General features: G+C 47.6%; 1 protein-coding gene across 1 annotated transcript in view; it reads left to right on the top strand.

The window, feature by feature from the left end:
* Nucleotides 1-242: 242 nt before the first annotated feature.
* Nucleotides 243-15,049, top strand: part of asap1b (ArfGAP with SH3 domain, ankyrin repeat and PH domain 1b) — a 61,543-nt gene continuing 46,736 nt past the window's right edge. The window contains exon 1 of the mRNA XM_080855256.1: nucleotides 243-814. Coding sequence (XP_080711382.1) covers nucleotides 689-814 — 126 coding nt within the window. The 5' untranslated portion in view covers nucleotides 243-688. The remainder of the gene's footprint in view (nucleotides 815-15,049) is intronic.

Raw genomic sequence — 15,049 nt, 5'->3', positions numbered from 1 at the left:
CGCTTTCAAGACCCATTTGGTTACCACTACTAGTGACTGGCCGCTCTCTATGGCTGTAGCAAATGCACAAGATCCGAAGCATGCGCAGAGTTCTTCCTTGTTTGTCTCCGTCATTGTGGGTGGGTGAGTTTCCACAGAGTGGTAGAGAGGGAGAGTGTGAGCAAATGTCAGACACAGCGTTGCGTATTTAAAAGAGAAATAGAAGGGGCAAAAACTGATAGCAAAGTAGAACCGTAAAATACTAAAGATCATCGTAAATAGGTTATAGTAGAAGGATTTCCACCACCAGAAAACGTCCAAGTGTCGGAATTCACCATCGCTAGGAAAACGTTATGAGGGCATCCGCTATTCCATTTTACAGCATGCATTGGAATCGTTGGGATAATATTTAAACATTTGTGATTGAACTAAGGCAGAGTAAAGGGACCCAAACGCTTGGGGAGGGTGAGCCCGTCATCCCTTCCTCTAGGGAAACGTTGAGCCTGAGGAGTTGAACTTGCGAAGTATTTCAAGAGAATCGGCAACGCCGTAGCATACTGAAAGCTGTTTTCGCCAACTGCTGCCTCGCTGCGTGTTTAAAGCATAGGGCATACCGTTAGATATCGCGTCATAGTCATCCCTTTTCATGCTTTCGGTTCTTTGAGTACAAATTTTCATTTTTTCTGTCTGGACAATACCTAACTGCAGGATGCCGGATCAGATATCGGTATCCGAGTTTCTCTCCGAGACGACGGAGGATTACAACTCCCCTACGACATCCAGTTTCACTACACGGTTGCAGAGCTGCAGGAACACGGTCGGCGTTTTGGAGGAGGTAAGGCCACAGACTGTGAACAAAGTAGCACATAAACTAGTTGTCTTCGAGGACACACGGGTAGCCCATGTTGGCAAAGTAGCACTGCCTTCACCAAGACCACGGGTGATGGCCAATTTCTCCCAACGTGTGCCAGTCAGGCAGTCACGGAATTAGGCGAAAATGTGGCACATGGGCAGCCTCCATCTACAGTGATGGTCCTCTGGCTATTGAACATACTGCCAATGTACAGCAGTCAGGAGAGTCCATAGCACAGCAAAGACCAGTTGAACTGTATGGAATGATTGAGATTAGAGACATTAATATAGTCTTGTGTGCTTTTGCTTGTGGCAGAGGTGTTCTTAATCATAGACCTGTGCTTCCAATAAACAAACACAACTGGATTCTCAGTTAACCTTTTTTTTCTAGATGGAAGGTGTTGTTATCCTGCAAAATATGTCCATGAGCCAGTGGATTACACCAAGGTCATAATATGTCCAAGATATATAATTTGTGTCAGTCGTCATTCTTGTGATAATCAGTATCAGAGCGATATGTACACTCTGGCACTGGTTGTTACTTCGGAGGACTTTGTTTACACTCGTGTGACAGTGTTGCGATCTGAAGGCTTGGTTCAGCCAGGTCACTACCTTGAATGACGTGTTCACAGGGCTGAAGTTAAGAGGGATTATCTTAATTGTGGCTGAATCTTCCAGGCCGGGTTAAACCTGGGTTCTTAAGGTAGTAGTAGAGTCAGTCATCTTTTGACTGAGTACATCAGTTCAGAAAGGGGTCATAGTGATTTAAAATCTTCAAACAAGGCAGCCCACTGCAGCTCATCACTTGGCTAACATATTTACTCATTGTTAGTTTAGGATGGCTTCCCATTGTGATATTCAGCATCAACAATGTGTGAGCAAGGCGTAGGCTACATTGCCTAGTGCTACTCGAATGAGAGGCTGCATGAATTTAAATGCGCCTCATATGAAAACATGCACCTCTTACATCAACCCCTTAGCCTCGTGCCAGCCGCGCAATGGTGTTATATAACTTGGTAGGATCAGTATAGCTGCTTAGTCTACACTCTCTCAGTTTGGCATCAAAAAGCAGTCACTGCTTTACAATGCAAGGTCAGGGTTATAGGATTATTCCTGACAGGGACAACGTGAGTGGATGATGCATCTGCATTACTTTGTACCCGTAGAATAGGGCTGAGCGTCAAAGGCAGCAAATGCCATTTTTCTTAGTAATGAAGTCAAGATCACAAACGAAACAATTATTTTTTGATTGCTTGGTAAAGCAGCAGTAAGGACTTCTGGTCTAAAACTAAGCTAATAACCCAAAAGACAGGCAGAGTGCTTGCAAACACCACCAACAGTCAAGGTAATTTCATGACACAGAATGTCATAGTATCCTGGATGGCTAGTGGGAATGATGGGTGTGTCTATCTGTCCTTCGCATGACCATATACCATTAAAAGGAATTTGAAGATGATAGAACAACTAGTTGCCTTTAAAAACATACCTGGCAAACTGTTGCATAGTGCTGCGTGACAAAAAACAATACAGCATCCATTCCTCCTGTGCATCTGGCCTAGCAGGATTCTACCATGTGTGCATTAACTCATTGTCTGACACTAGTTCTCCATATGTGTTAGTTCACCCTTGTGTCATATGATGAGTCAGTCTGATCTAGGGTCTATTGCTATTGTCTAAGATTAGAGTGTTTAAGGATATGATTTGTAATTTTGTGGAAACTCCACAGTGTAACTCTGGTATTGCAAGAGTCACATTTGCTTTGTTTTGCTCTGGAATTCCTAAATAGCTTGCCCATATGGCAGTGGTCCTCATCTCTAAGTATTCTGTGAATGTGTATGTGTGTGTATCTGTGTGGATGTATCTGTGTGTATGGAAATGTGTGTGTGTGTGTGTGTGTGTGTGTGTGTGGATGTGTGTGTGTGTGTGTGTGTGTGTGTGTGTGTCTGTATGTGTGTGGATGTGTCTGTGTGTGGTTGTGTCTGTGTGTACATCCTCCTCTTGTGTCGTAATGCAGAGAGGAGCGTGATTCTTGCTCATGCTGCTCTGGTGTTGCTGGGCAGAGGGGGGAGGGGGTGTGCTGAGTGCTTACAGCTTGCAGTAACACACACACACACACACACACACACACTCACATTCACTCACACTCAACGCACGCTCCATTACGTAACATGCAGCTTCAACAGCACCGAGAGGACTGCCAAGCCAAAGCTTGGAGCTGACTGTCTGCATCAAGTAGAGAACGAAAGAGAAAGAGAGAGAGAGAGAGAGAGAAAGAAAAAGAAAGAAAGAAAGAAAGAAAGAAATAGAAGTGGGGGAGCGAGCAGGGAGTCAGGGTCATGAGTATGGTGTGTGATTGTGTGTGAGTGGTACGGGGGGTCCTGGCGTAGCCAAGCCTCTGCAGTCACTGACAGCAAAGCATCCTGATTTAGCATGGTTTCCGCTCCGCACGGGGCATCAGCAAAAACACCAATGCCCGGACAACCCCTCACATATCCCAGACAGAGCCCATGAATCATAGCTTGCTGTTCCCGGTTTCCTTTCTGTTGCTGTTGTTTTGGCACAGGAGGCCTACTCACACGCTCATGAGTGCCCGGACGCACACACACACACAGGCGTCCGGGCACTCATGAACGTGTGAGTAGGCCTCAGTAACGCATACACACACACCCACACACACACCCACACACACCCATGTTTAAGCATGCCTGAGTGGAGTGCATGTGTATAACCACCCTTATACACACACGGATGCAGAGGAATACTCAAGCCTACATCAACAGAGGCATGCTCTCATGCCAGAGCACACAAATACATGCATTCACACAAAGACCAATATAGTCTTTACGCATTTGCGTGCCATCGTTTTCTGCCACTCTCTCTCTCTCTCGCACGCACGCACACACACACACACACACAGCATCACCACGTCACCTAAGACGGGGTCAGTGCGCCAGACGTAAGCGAAGATGGCTGGTTGGATAAGGTCATGTAGCCTGATGCAGACTTTGTCTGTGCTGCCGTGTATCTCACGTCGGAGATTTAGGTCAAAGAATCTGGCTGTCCGCCATCAAGCCAAGAAGAGCCAGTAGTTTTGCGAACACAATTAGCTATTCATATCAAGTCCAATAGATTGACATTTACTAAAATGATGAGTCTTCCTCCCGTTGTCGCTTAGCCGTCTCTCAGTTGAGTTAGCTCTCCGGGCTCAGGGCTATACTACTACCAGAGGTCAGGTTGAACTTGAGGCCGTTCCATCCTTAGACGTGTGTGTGTGTGTATTTGTGTGTGTCCATCCTTAGACTTAGGGGTGTGTGTGTGTGTATGTGTAAACTGCTCCTCTTCAGGTTTTCACTTTCCACTGTCAGAAGGTCCTTAGATCAGTCGAACACTCCAAAACTTCCAACTTTTGATGACGTGGTGGCTCTATCTATTTTCGCTCTGTGTGAGACTAGTTTATGTTTCCATGACTTCTTGCCATAAGGCATGTGTATATGCCTTAAAGTGAGTTTGATCAGTAAGCTACACACACAGAAACACTCAAACGCACACACACGCTCACACACATGCTCACATGCTCACACACACCCATACACACACTCATACACACTCATACACACACATACACACACACACACACACACACACACACACACACAGTCATACACCTACCTCTCCCCGATCTCCATCTGTCTTATTTTAGTTCAGTCATTTCCCTGTTCGTGTTGACGGGGTAAATTATGCAAAAGTACAGGACTACATTTTTAATGGTGTAACCCGAGGGGGCACGTTCTCGCCTGCGGGCCAGCCAACAGCCTGGAATCACCTGAGGTTGTCACGGTGACGCACCAACACCAGAAAGTTCTGGAATGTGCCTCTGTCCATTCGACACCAGTGTCCTGGGGAGATCTGTTCATCTGCGTCAGATTAAAGCATGAATGCCTTTTCTCAGTGACGCATTCTGCAGTGGGTATCGGCTCGATGCTCATGTGCTGCCCTGCCCGTTGTGGGACTGCATTGGGGTAGGTTTGCTGTGCCAGCGAGGGAGTCCATTCCCACTCCTTTCAGTCTGGTGAGGGGGTGTCCGGTGAACCCTCCCTGGGGTAAAAGTGTCACTGCTGCCCATTCAGTTGCAGGGGAATCAAATTGCTGAGCACAATGTTGCTTTCAGCTGAAATATTTTACTGTGGAAATAGTACTCGGAGCAAACGGAGACATTGTCATTCAGATGTCTTCTCTAAGTTATTTGATAACCGGAGGTAATTTAAACAGTTGCACTCTATGGACATTGACACAAGTAGTCCTATGCCATTATGAACTTATAATTATTCAGCACCAATGCAGTCAGACCTGACTCTGCTATGCGTTTTGTGGGGATAACAGTGTGGGATCAGCTAAGTCTTGATTGAGATTGTTCGGAAAATATTTTCCTCGGCTCACTAACTCCTCTTGTGCTGTTGTTGTGTCTGTGGCAGACGCCATCCCCCTCCTTACACACACACACACACCGCCATAGCGTAAACTTCCCAAGGGTTGGCTGTTTATCTCCGGCTAAGTGTGGCGTGTAACAATGAGCACTAAGATGGGAAGATATGGCTGCCTAAATATAGCCACCCTAGTCGACGGGGTCCTCTCGACTAACAGGAAATGATGTCATACCAATTCAGAATTTGCAGTCAGAGCTTCAGACCAGTTCTCTGATAGAGACTATGCTAGGTAGCTTCTAACGGATTTCAACATTGAGAATACCTCATTTGAATGTCACAGAATGCATATGAGGCCATGCTTATTAAAGCTGAGGCACCAGGATGGTTCCCTGGATGTTTAGGGCTAATTGTTGAAGGACCAGTTTAGGCTAGTCTGTGTTGAAATAGTTCGAAGGATTGTTGAGTTTAGTCTCTGTTGAGGGATCCTGTTTAACTGACATGAAAGCAACCCGGTCATAGTTAGGAGAGCATATTGGTAAAGTTTGTGTGTGAGAGATGTCTGCAGTTATTAAACAGCAGGCCTGTTTGGGGGTGGAGACCACCACATGGTTTTGTAACGGCCGCTACTTCCTGAATCTGAAGAAATCCCAGAGGAAGTGAGTGTGTTAACATGTTGTGAGTACACGTTTCTATCTTCTGAAAAGGTCGTCTCCCGGAAAACGCTCTTCTTTTGTTATTTATCATGAAAATGTAATAATATATTCATAAACCCTCCCCTAAACATACATTCCAGTGGCCTCAACATAAAAATAGCACTCGGAATGCAACACCATCCATCAAACCAAGTGTGTAAATGTCTGGACACCAAAAGCATCAGCATCCCGTTTTGCAGGAAGTAGCAGACTTCCCCTCTGTGAATGTTATTCAGAGGGGTAGCAGTGACTAAAGAGTGTGTGTGTGTGTGTGTGTGTGTGTGTGTGTGTGTGTGTGTGTGTGTGTGTGTGTGTGTGTCCTCCCCCAGCCTCCTGCGTTGTGTAACTGCTTGGAGAGGGGAGAGCCCACCACCTGGACGCTGCTGTGTGCTCTGTGTTCTGGTCCGCACCTCCTTCAGCAGTGCCAGGGAGCCCCTTGGAGAGAGATTCTTTTTTAATTAAGGCAGGGTTCTAACAAGCTCACGTTGGCAAGCATGTGGTTATGCCGGGGGATGACACACTCTCAGAACACACACACTCACACACACACGCTAGTGAGCTGAGGGATGCTAATTACTCTGCTGTCCTCCCAACACACTCATTTCAGGTGTGAATGTAGCCATTAACATTTTTAGCACTCACGTTGTGGCTCCTGTGGGGGATGACGTGTGTGTTTGTGTGCCTGAGTTTGGTGCTATTATGGGTTTTAGTTTAATTTAGGACTTGTGTCCTGTAGCCTAATTCCATCAAACTAAATCGTATCGTACCATTTAATGCATTTATGTTATGTTTTTAAAGGATGTGCTGAAATCCTTCAGTGCGCACAAATCAAATTAACTTGTTTTTATAATACCATAGTGGTTCGGTCTGATATTTGGTAGTAGGGGGGGGGGGGGGGGGGGGGCATGATGTGGACACTGCTGAGGATGGGGCTCTAAGGAAGAGTCTCAAATGAGAGACGATGCCAGAGAGAGGGAGCGGTTATGTCCGATGGCCATCGGATGACATCACTGTCACCCCAGGGGCTTCTGGGATGTGTTGTCCAGTGCTGTGGAAGGGGGCAGCGAGGTGAACTCTCGGTGCCGCAGGCCTTGCATAAAAGCCCCACACGTCATGGCGGCGAGCAGATGTGATCAGTATGATTGTAAATAAGGAAAAGAAAATCGCCTTCCTGGGCTCAAAACTACATAAGGTATCTTTAAGGTCCTGCTCCTGGTATGGTATCTTTAAGGTCCTGCTCCTGGTATGGTATCTTTAAGGTCCTGCTCCTGGTATGGTATCTTTAAGGTCCTGCTCCTGGTATGGTATCTTTAAGGTCCTGCTGCTGGTATGGTATCTTTAAGGTCCTGCTCCTGGTATGGTATCTTTAAGGTCCTGCTCCTGGTATGGTATCTTTAAGGTCCTGCTCCTGGTATGGTATCTTTAAGGTCCTGCTCCTGGTATGGTATCTTTAAGGTCCTGCTCCTGGTATGGTATCTTTAATGTCCTGCTCCTGGTATGGTATCTTTAAGGTCCTGCTCCTGACAAAGTATGCTACCGTCTCCTTCCTTTTCACTCATTCATTCTACTCTTGCCCACTTCCTTAACCTAATTTCCCTTCATTTTTTTCTCTTCATTGTTTGCTTATCTTCTCCCTTACTCCATCTTTCTCTCTCTCTCTCTCTCTCTCTCTCTCTTTTTTTTCCCTTCCCTCTCTCTCTCAACACTTCCCCACCCAATGATACAGGCTGCCAATGGAGAGGTTTGCTGGGTCACTGGCTGGATCATTGTCTCTGTGTGTGTGTGTGTGTGTGTGTGTGTGTGTGTGTGTGTGTGTGTGTGTGTGTGTGTGTGTGTGTGTGTGGTTGATAGGCTGACACATGTTTGTGTTTGTGTGTAAGTATGAATGGTATTGTGAATTACCCAGTCTGTGTGTGTATGATCTGATCAGAATGTTAAGCCTGTGAAGAAGGATTCATGGGATAATTTGTTGCCTAGTTTCTGGTCTCATGTTATTTTACATACTTACTCTTTTTTTCTGACTGGCATGCATTTCATTTGTTTGTCAATTGTAGTTTAGCCAGAGTTTAGCTTGGCTTTGTAATGTTTACATTCCCAATCAGGTCATTGTGATTGTGTGTTTTTCTTTTCTGTATACTCATCACTGCTGTCTGTTTCCTTCCCTCAATCTCATGGTATGAAGTTGTCAATGCCTGTTGGGTGGATGTAGCTTGGCAGCCTGAGGTGCAGCAGAAGTCCAAATATATTATCCTTTGAAGATTGAATGGACATGCATGCAGAGAACATTCAGAATCCATTTTGGCTCAGCTCTCCTTGCCTGTCTCTTATTCTTCTCCTTACTCCGTGGTGGAATCTCGGCAGCGCTCTGCCGTCGGTGACTCAGACTCTCTGCCGCAGACGCCCCACAGATGGTCATCTTCGTCATATTCATCCTTTCTCTCTCTCTTTCCCTCCCTCCCTTCTTCTTCTTTTGGGGGGTTCTCTCCCCCACCTCTCTGTATTACGCCAGCCCTGTCGCCGGGGAAACGGGTTGGATCTCAAACAAAAACTCCCCGGTCTGGTTGTCATAGCGCCACACACATACTTCCCTGCGCTGGTGGAGATCTTCTCGTCCGCCTCAGCCTCAGCCTCCTGACAGGGAGAACAGCAGCCAGCCCCCGCAAGCGGTGCATGATGCATGACTCAGAGATCAATGTCAGAGGGGTGGAAGGGGGGGGGGGGGGGGGGGTTAGATGGGACCACTGCCTGAGGGGATAGAAAATGGAATGACTTTGGCTTCGTGTAGTTATGTTGTGGATCGTGATCACCTGCGAAAACCTACTGAGAAAGTTCCCCTCTCCTTTTGTTGGGTTGCCAGTTGAGATTTGACTGTGAAAATGAGAAGGTGCTTTTTGAGTCCTGGCGCCGACGGATACCAGAGACCCTGTTGGCCAGACGAGTGTGCAGCTCTCAGGCTCAAAGACGATGGCTCTCTCCTGGGCTGAGGCAGGCTCTTTGTCATCGAACTTGAAGATGACAGCCATTGAGTTGATGGTCACACACACACACACACACACACACCACACACACACACAATGCGCACACACACACACACACACACACATTGTGCAACAGTCGGATGACCTTGGTAAATCAGAAGATGTCCATGGAAATGGCTTGAGTCATTTTGGCAAATGGAAGCAGTTATGTCACCCGTTCGGAAGGGTGTAGCAGAACAGTACAGAAACACACGACAACTTTGGTTTCAAATGTGGGCAATTCTCTCCAGGCCAAAGGCAAAGTCGCTGTCAGTGTTGTTTGCTGCTGCCCGTGTGGCGCATAGATGAACAGAACCAGTTTTATGACTTTTAACACTTGTAGTGTTATCTTCTGCAGTATCATGTATGCAGTATACACGGAACTACCTCTCCACTGACCATAAGGTGGTCTTTAATAATGCAGATGCTCACAAGATCACTGCTCACCAATGATACATTATTTACTGCATACATTGATGAAAGGTTCCCTGCTAAACAGCCTTAATGGCTTCGGTCATAGCTATGTGGGACCAGAGGGAAATGATAGGAGAAATATGCCTTTTTTCATAGCTGTTTATGGCTTTATATTTAAATCAGAGAGTTGATAAGTTGTAGCTGTGTTTGCATCAGTGGTCAGTGGAGAGTGGTTCTGGCAGCTGGAGAAGGCTGGATGATGTCTCCATGATGTCCTATTTTCACACCTTGGGCCTTAATGCTTATGCAGTGGAATGGCCCCACTCACCCTGCTTGTGCAAGTGATTTACGAATGTTTCTACTTCTGCTTCGGAGGTGTTTAAAGAAGACATAGACACACACACACACACACACACACACACATACACACACACACACACACACACACACACCTCATGGTGGGGGGAAATGGGATCGGCAAACGTTGACATGACTCATTCTCGGAACGCGAGTCTACTGAATTATTGAGGCTATGTGACTCCCGTCTCCTCTCTCTCTCTCTCTCTCTCTCTCTCTACCCCCCCCTCCTTCCCTCTCTCCCTTCACTACCCCCCCTCTCTCCATCTCCCTCATGTCGCTCTTCTCCCCTTTCCCCTCCATTGCCCACACACTGCATGTTTTCAAACTTTGGATGACGAGGCAGTGGTGGACGGGGCTATTTTCAGCGGTCTTACCTAACCAGCTGAGGCTCACGGCCAGGGACAGATGTGAAGAAATTGAAATATTGATGAGTTTTCCGTGCGTGTTTCGCCATACCACCCCCCGTGGCACTGGAAGGATGACAGGAGTTTTAATGGAACGTGAAGCTGCATATGCGTGTGTGTGTGTGTGTGTGTGTGTGTGTGTGTGTGTGTGTGTGTGTGTGTGGACATTTTTTTGTGTTGTGTCCACTGACCACATCAACCACTTCTGTTTCTCAGTGTGCAGTCAGACGTGGTCAACGGCTGCTGAGGTGATTGTGACCATCAGAAGAATAATTACGCTTATCACAATCACATTGAGAGACAGCCTCATGATGACGTGTGTCCTCTTGCATTCATAACAAATGATGCAGGTCTTTCATGAGCGCCTCTACACACTTGATTGGTATGCCTGTGGTGACGGCTGAACAATAGGTCTGTGCTCACAGCTCAATTAGCCAGCCTCCTAACGTCCTTCATGATAACAACTTAAAATAATGTAAGCAGGACTGGGCCACTTCCAGACCAGCTGGAATGTTCTGAAGAATAACCTGATACACCTTAGCCTTTGCTTTTGGACCCATGGCATGGAAGTGCTAGAGTTCCCCTTGCAAGGCATGGGTTGTGTTTATTCTTGGTACGGGTTCTGGGCACACAGTACACACAAAGCAAGCACACACTTAAAGTGTCTCACAAACTCAGAAATACACACACACACACACACACACACACACACACGCACACACACACGCACACACACACCCCCTCTCTGACTAATGTAGATGCTGAATTTCAAAGGAAGCAAGTAAGACTGTAAGTCACTTTCCAGATCGAAAAACAGCTACACCATGAATTAATTGATTCCCCCCCTCACCACTCTTGTCTTCTTCCACCCTATCACACACCCCTGATGCTACTCAGATGCAATGCAGACCCGGCGTGGCCGTTTCCCCACGCCGCCCGTTCTGTCTCCCATGGAAACAGCAGGGGGGTGACGGCAGCAGTCTGGGTTTGCCTGTACTCTAAGCTCGTCAGAGCTAGCCTCCCGTCTTTAATCACCATCATCAGAGAGGGAGGGTTTATAAGGGGAAGATAGTCTGGGTGAGGAAAAACAGGATAAATAGGAAGATGGCATCTAGCACAAGGAGAGTGGGAGAGGATAAGAAAAAAAAGCCAGGGTTGTGTGCATGATGGAGAGAGGAGGGAAGGAGCTGTGGAGAGGGAGAAGGAAGAAGGAGAAGGAGAGAGAGGGAAGAAAGATAGGGAGATACTGTCTGGGTTTGAAGGATGGAAGGAGGGAGGAAAAGTTGAGGATTTTTGCACTGATGCGCTAAAGCTGCGCCCATGTCCAGCCCTGGACAGATGTGGACACCTCCCTCTCAACACACACACACACGTACTGCATATACACACAGTCTCACATATTCTCATCCTTCCTCTACAGACGTCCCCAGCTTTGTGAGCTTTAAGGAGAGAGAGAGTGTGTATGTATGTATTTATGTGTGTCTGTCTGTGTGTGTGTGTGTGTGTGTGTGTGTGTGTGTGTGTGTAGTGGCGAGGCAGAGAGTGAGATCCTCACTGCTGGGCTAAGCCTTGAGGCTGACTCTAATCCCTCCCATCCGCTAATAGCACTGGGTGCTGATACAGGATGCACAGCTGCACAGCGGTGTGTGTGTGTGTGTGTGTGTGTGTGTGTGTGTGAGAGAGAGAGAGAGAAGGGCTCAGGCGACAGCTGTGGGCATACTTGGGAGGGGTATTTTTGATCTGCCATACAGACCTGGCAACATAAAAAAACCCAGTCAAGCAAATTTGAAAACAACAACAACAGACAAAGCCCTCTTAACCCCTTAGTGACTTACCTCATGGGGCGTAATTCAGAACATTGTTTAATACAAATTGCGTTTGAATGGGGGTTTTGAGAGTAAATTAATACAACCCTGTATATTGGAGTAGACATCTGAAGTAGTATGCACAGCTGGAAGATCAATGAGGATCCTGCCATCCTTTCTGCCCAACAAGAGGCTCCTCTCTGGGGGTCGTCGTCAGACAAACAGCCCTCAGCTAACCTGATGCTGGTGCTGTTGTCTGCCCTGCAGCATGGCTCACTTCCCTGAGGTGATTTCTGAGACTGTCATGGGAATTACTGACTATAAATTCCTTCAGTGTTTCCCACATTGAAGTGTAAAAGAGAAAGGCATTAAAGGCATAAAGTGAAATAGTTGAATGGTTGATCAAGCACTGACACAACAACGGCATTGGTATGGGTCGGTATTTTATCAAAGTGGCCTTATAACATGAGCAACTGGGGTATTGATTGTGGCATTATAATGTGTAGTTTGTGCCTTATTCGTGTGTTTTTATAGTCACCTTTTAATTTTGTGGCTTTGCTTGAACAAATACCAACACAAATTGTTGGGTTGTGACCAATCTGGCTGACCAAGAAGGGTAGGATGTCTTTGGTCCATAAGGCTTATTAAACAAAAAATAATGAGTTTTCTGTGCACCTGACTATGATGTTATCGTTTTAATCAGATACTCCGGACACACTGGAGAAGGGCTCTGTCTGGACCGTCTATGAGGCACGTTAATCCATGCGCAGATTAATTGTTCTCAGTTTGAGTTGTGACCCATTTAGGACACTGTTGTTTTGCCACGTGGCTAGGATTGATCATGCCAGCTTGCCCAGGAGATGCCAAAGAGAGGACAGGGCGGACTAGGGTGGATGCTTCTGTCACCTTCATCACATAAGCTCTGACGCTGCAAGCTCTAACATGCAGCTCTACTCTTTCTCACTTTTTCTTACCCTTTTTTCCATCCACTCATCCCCTACACTCTTTTCCCTTCCTCCTCTTCTGTCTCCCACCCTTTCCTCTCCTCCTCTTTCTCTCTCCTCTACCCCCCCCCCCCCCCCCCCCCACCTCCTTTCTTCTCCTCGGGGCTCTGTTGTGGCTGAGCAGTGAAGCTGGCTGCTCTCTGGGCCCAGGGCGTAAACAGTGTCGGCTGCTGTTAGCTCTCCACTCGGCAAGCGAGCGGATGAGCGAGCAAAGGAGGGAGGGAAGGGGGGGAGGGGGGGGGGGTTGGAAGGAAGAGAGAGGGGGCATCAGGGTGGAGGGGCGTCAAGCCCCGGGGTCTGTCTGTGGCAGCCCTGCCGCCAGATTTAGCCTCTTCTTCCTCCCCCAGTGCCCCGGGAGAGGGAGTGAGGCCCGGCGGTGGTGGAGGTGGCCTCAGCTGCGTGGTTACACAAGCTGGCTCAGCTCAACTCAGTGTGGCTCGCTCAGCGCGGCTCGCTCAGCGCGGCTCGCTCAGCGTGGCTCACCCAGCGTGGCTCTCTCAGTGCGGCTCATCAACACCAGAGGTCTCACGCCAGCCTGCGAGGTCAGCCAGGCCCTCGGGAGTTGGCCCAACCTGGCTCCCCCACATGCGATATTCAGGAGGCGCATCTTCGTCTCCTTCCCTGTTTCTTTCCTCTTGGGATTGATCCGAATGCACCTAAAGTCACTGCTCTGTGCAACCTCTCTAGGTTTCCCCTTCACTGATCTTAAAAAATAGCCTAGGCTGGCAGTTTGTAACCGTGTAGCAGAAAGCAGTCTGAGAGCTTGCTGGTTAGCCATCGCCAGTGCCGTTTATTTAGGTCAGTGGGGGAGGTGGGCCTACATTGCAGAGCACTGGCTACAGGATTACTTGGCTCCAGACCTATTCATGCACAGGCTCATAGTGTGGGAGTGGGGAAAGAGAGGCATGGTTTAAGCTCTTCGCTAAAACCATATGGATGACATGTTTGCCCATTTGATCCATCCAAGCAGAGAGTGGATGCTAGTGGCGGTGTCCATCCCCAGTTTACCCCAGGGTCAGTGACGGTGCCGTGTTTTCTGCTGGCAGAGAATTCCAGCCAGTTGGTTCTTGCTTAAAGTTGCCAGGGATTTTATTGGAACTGATATGCATCCGCAGTGTGAGCTACTTCACCCATTAGCAAAGGCACTGCCTTTTGGAGCTTTCCACGTATTCTCTCAAGTCGTTTGCTCAGGCCCCGCTGTGTAAGGTACTTCAGCCAGTATTGTTCGGGTGCACTTGTTATGTCAAGGAACACGCCCTGCAATCCGAAAGCAGGCGCCCCGAATCCCATAAACTCCCCCCGAAACTTGGAATCCCATCTCTGCCATTCTTTTACAGCATTCCATGATGCCATTTTCGGAGTGGAGCCCTGGGCCTGTGACTCTAGCTGTTAAAGGTTCTGAGCCAAAGTGTCAACTTGGGGATGTGGGAATGCCTGTGGAGTGCAAGCACTGTGTCTTGAGCACATCCCTCCACTTCCAGTAGAGTCTGTTGTGCTTTGCATCCCTCCCCACTTAGGACCACAGTGGAGGCTTTGGCTTTAGCGGACAAGGGGACAGCTCTAACAGCCAATCAGGGATGAGAGTAGAGGGAGTAGAAGTGGGCCTGGGTCGAGTTGAAAAATGTATTGTCGAATGGTGGAACTTATGATGTCCATACATTTGCTCTAAACCGGTTCTGTCAGTGTTATTGGAACTTATCTTGGGTGCTGCTAATGTAGGCTTAAAGGACTGTCACTGCAACACAGGGTAGTAATTCCTTGTGTTTCAAATTTGGTTTCCTCTGAAGTGCCCCAACAGATCGAGTAAAACTAATAAAAGCAGGATGTTGGCCTTTTAGCTGATACAGGGAGGAACGTGGGTTTGGATGACTTGCTGCTGCAGCCTCACAGATTATGTTTCCCGACAGAAGGAAGTGGACATTCATTTGTGCCATCAGTATGTTGTGGGTGACTTGACAAACCAAAGGTGTGGCGTAAAATCGAAATGTCAAACGTGAAGCAGATTTTAGTAGGAACCATTTCTGACATTTCCTCTTTCTTCTGAAAAGCGCAGGTCTGTACACTGAGGTGTTCTGTGTCGGGTTTTGATGGATGTCGA

Source organism: Sprattus sprattus (genome assembly GCF_963457725.1).
Source record: "Sprattus sprattus genome assembly, chromosome: 17".
In the NCBI taxonomy this organism is placed as follows: Eukaryota; Metazoa; Chordata; class Actinopteri; order Clupeiformes; family Clupeidae; genus Sprattus; species Sprattus sprattus.
Note: the sequence above shows the minus strand (reverse complement) of the source record. Positions and strands in the feature narration are given on the sequence as shown.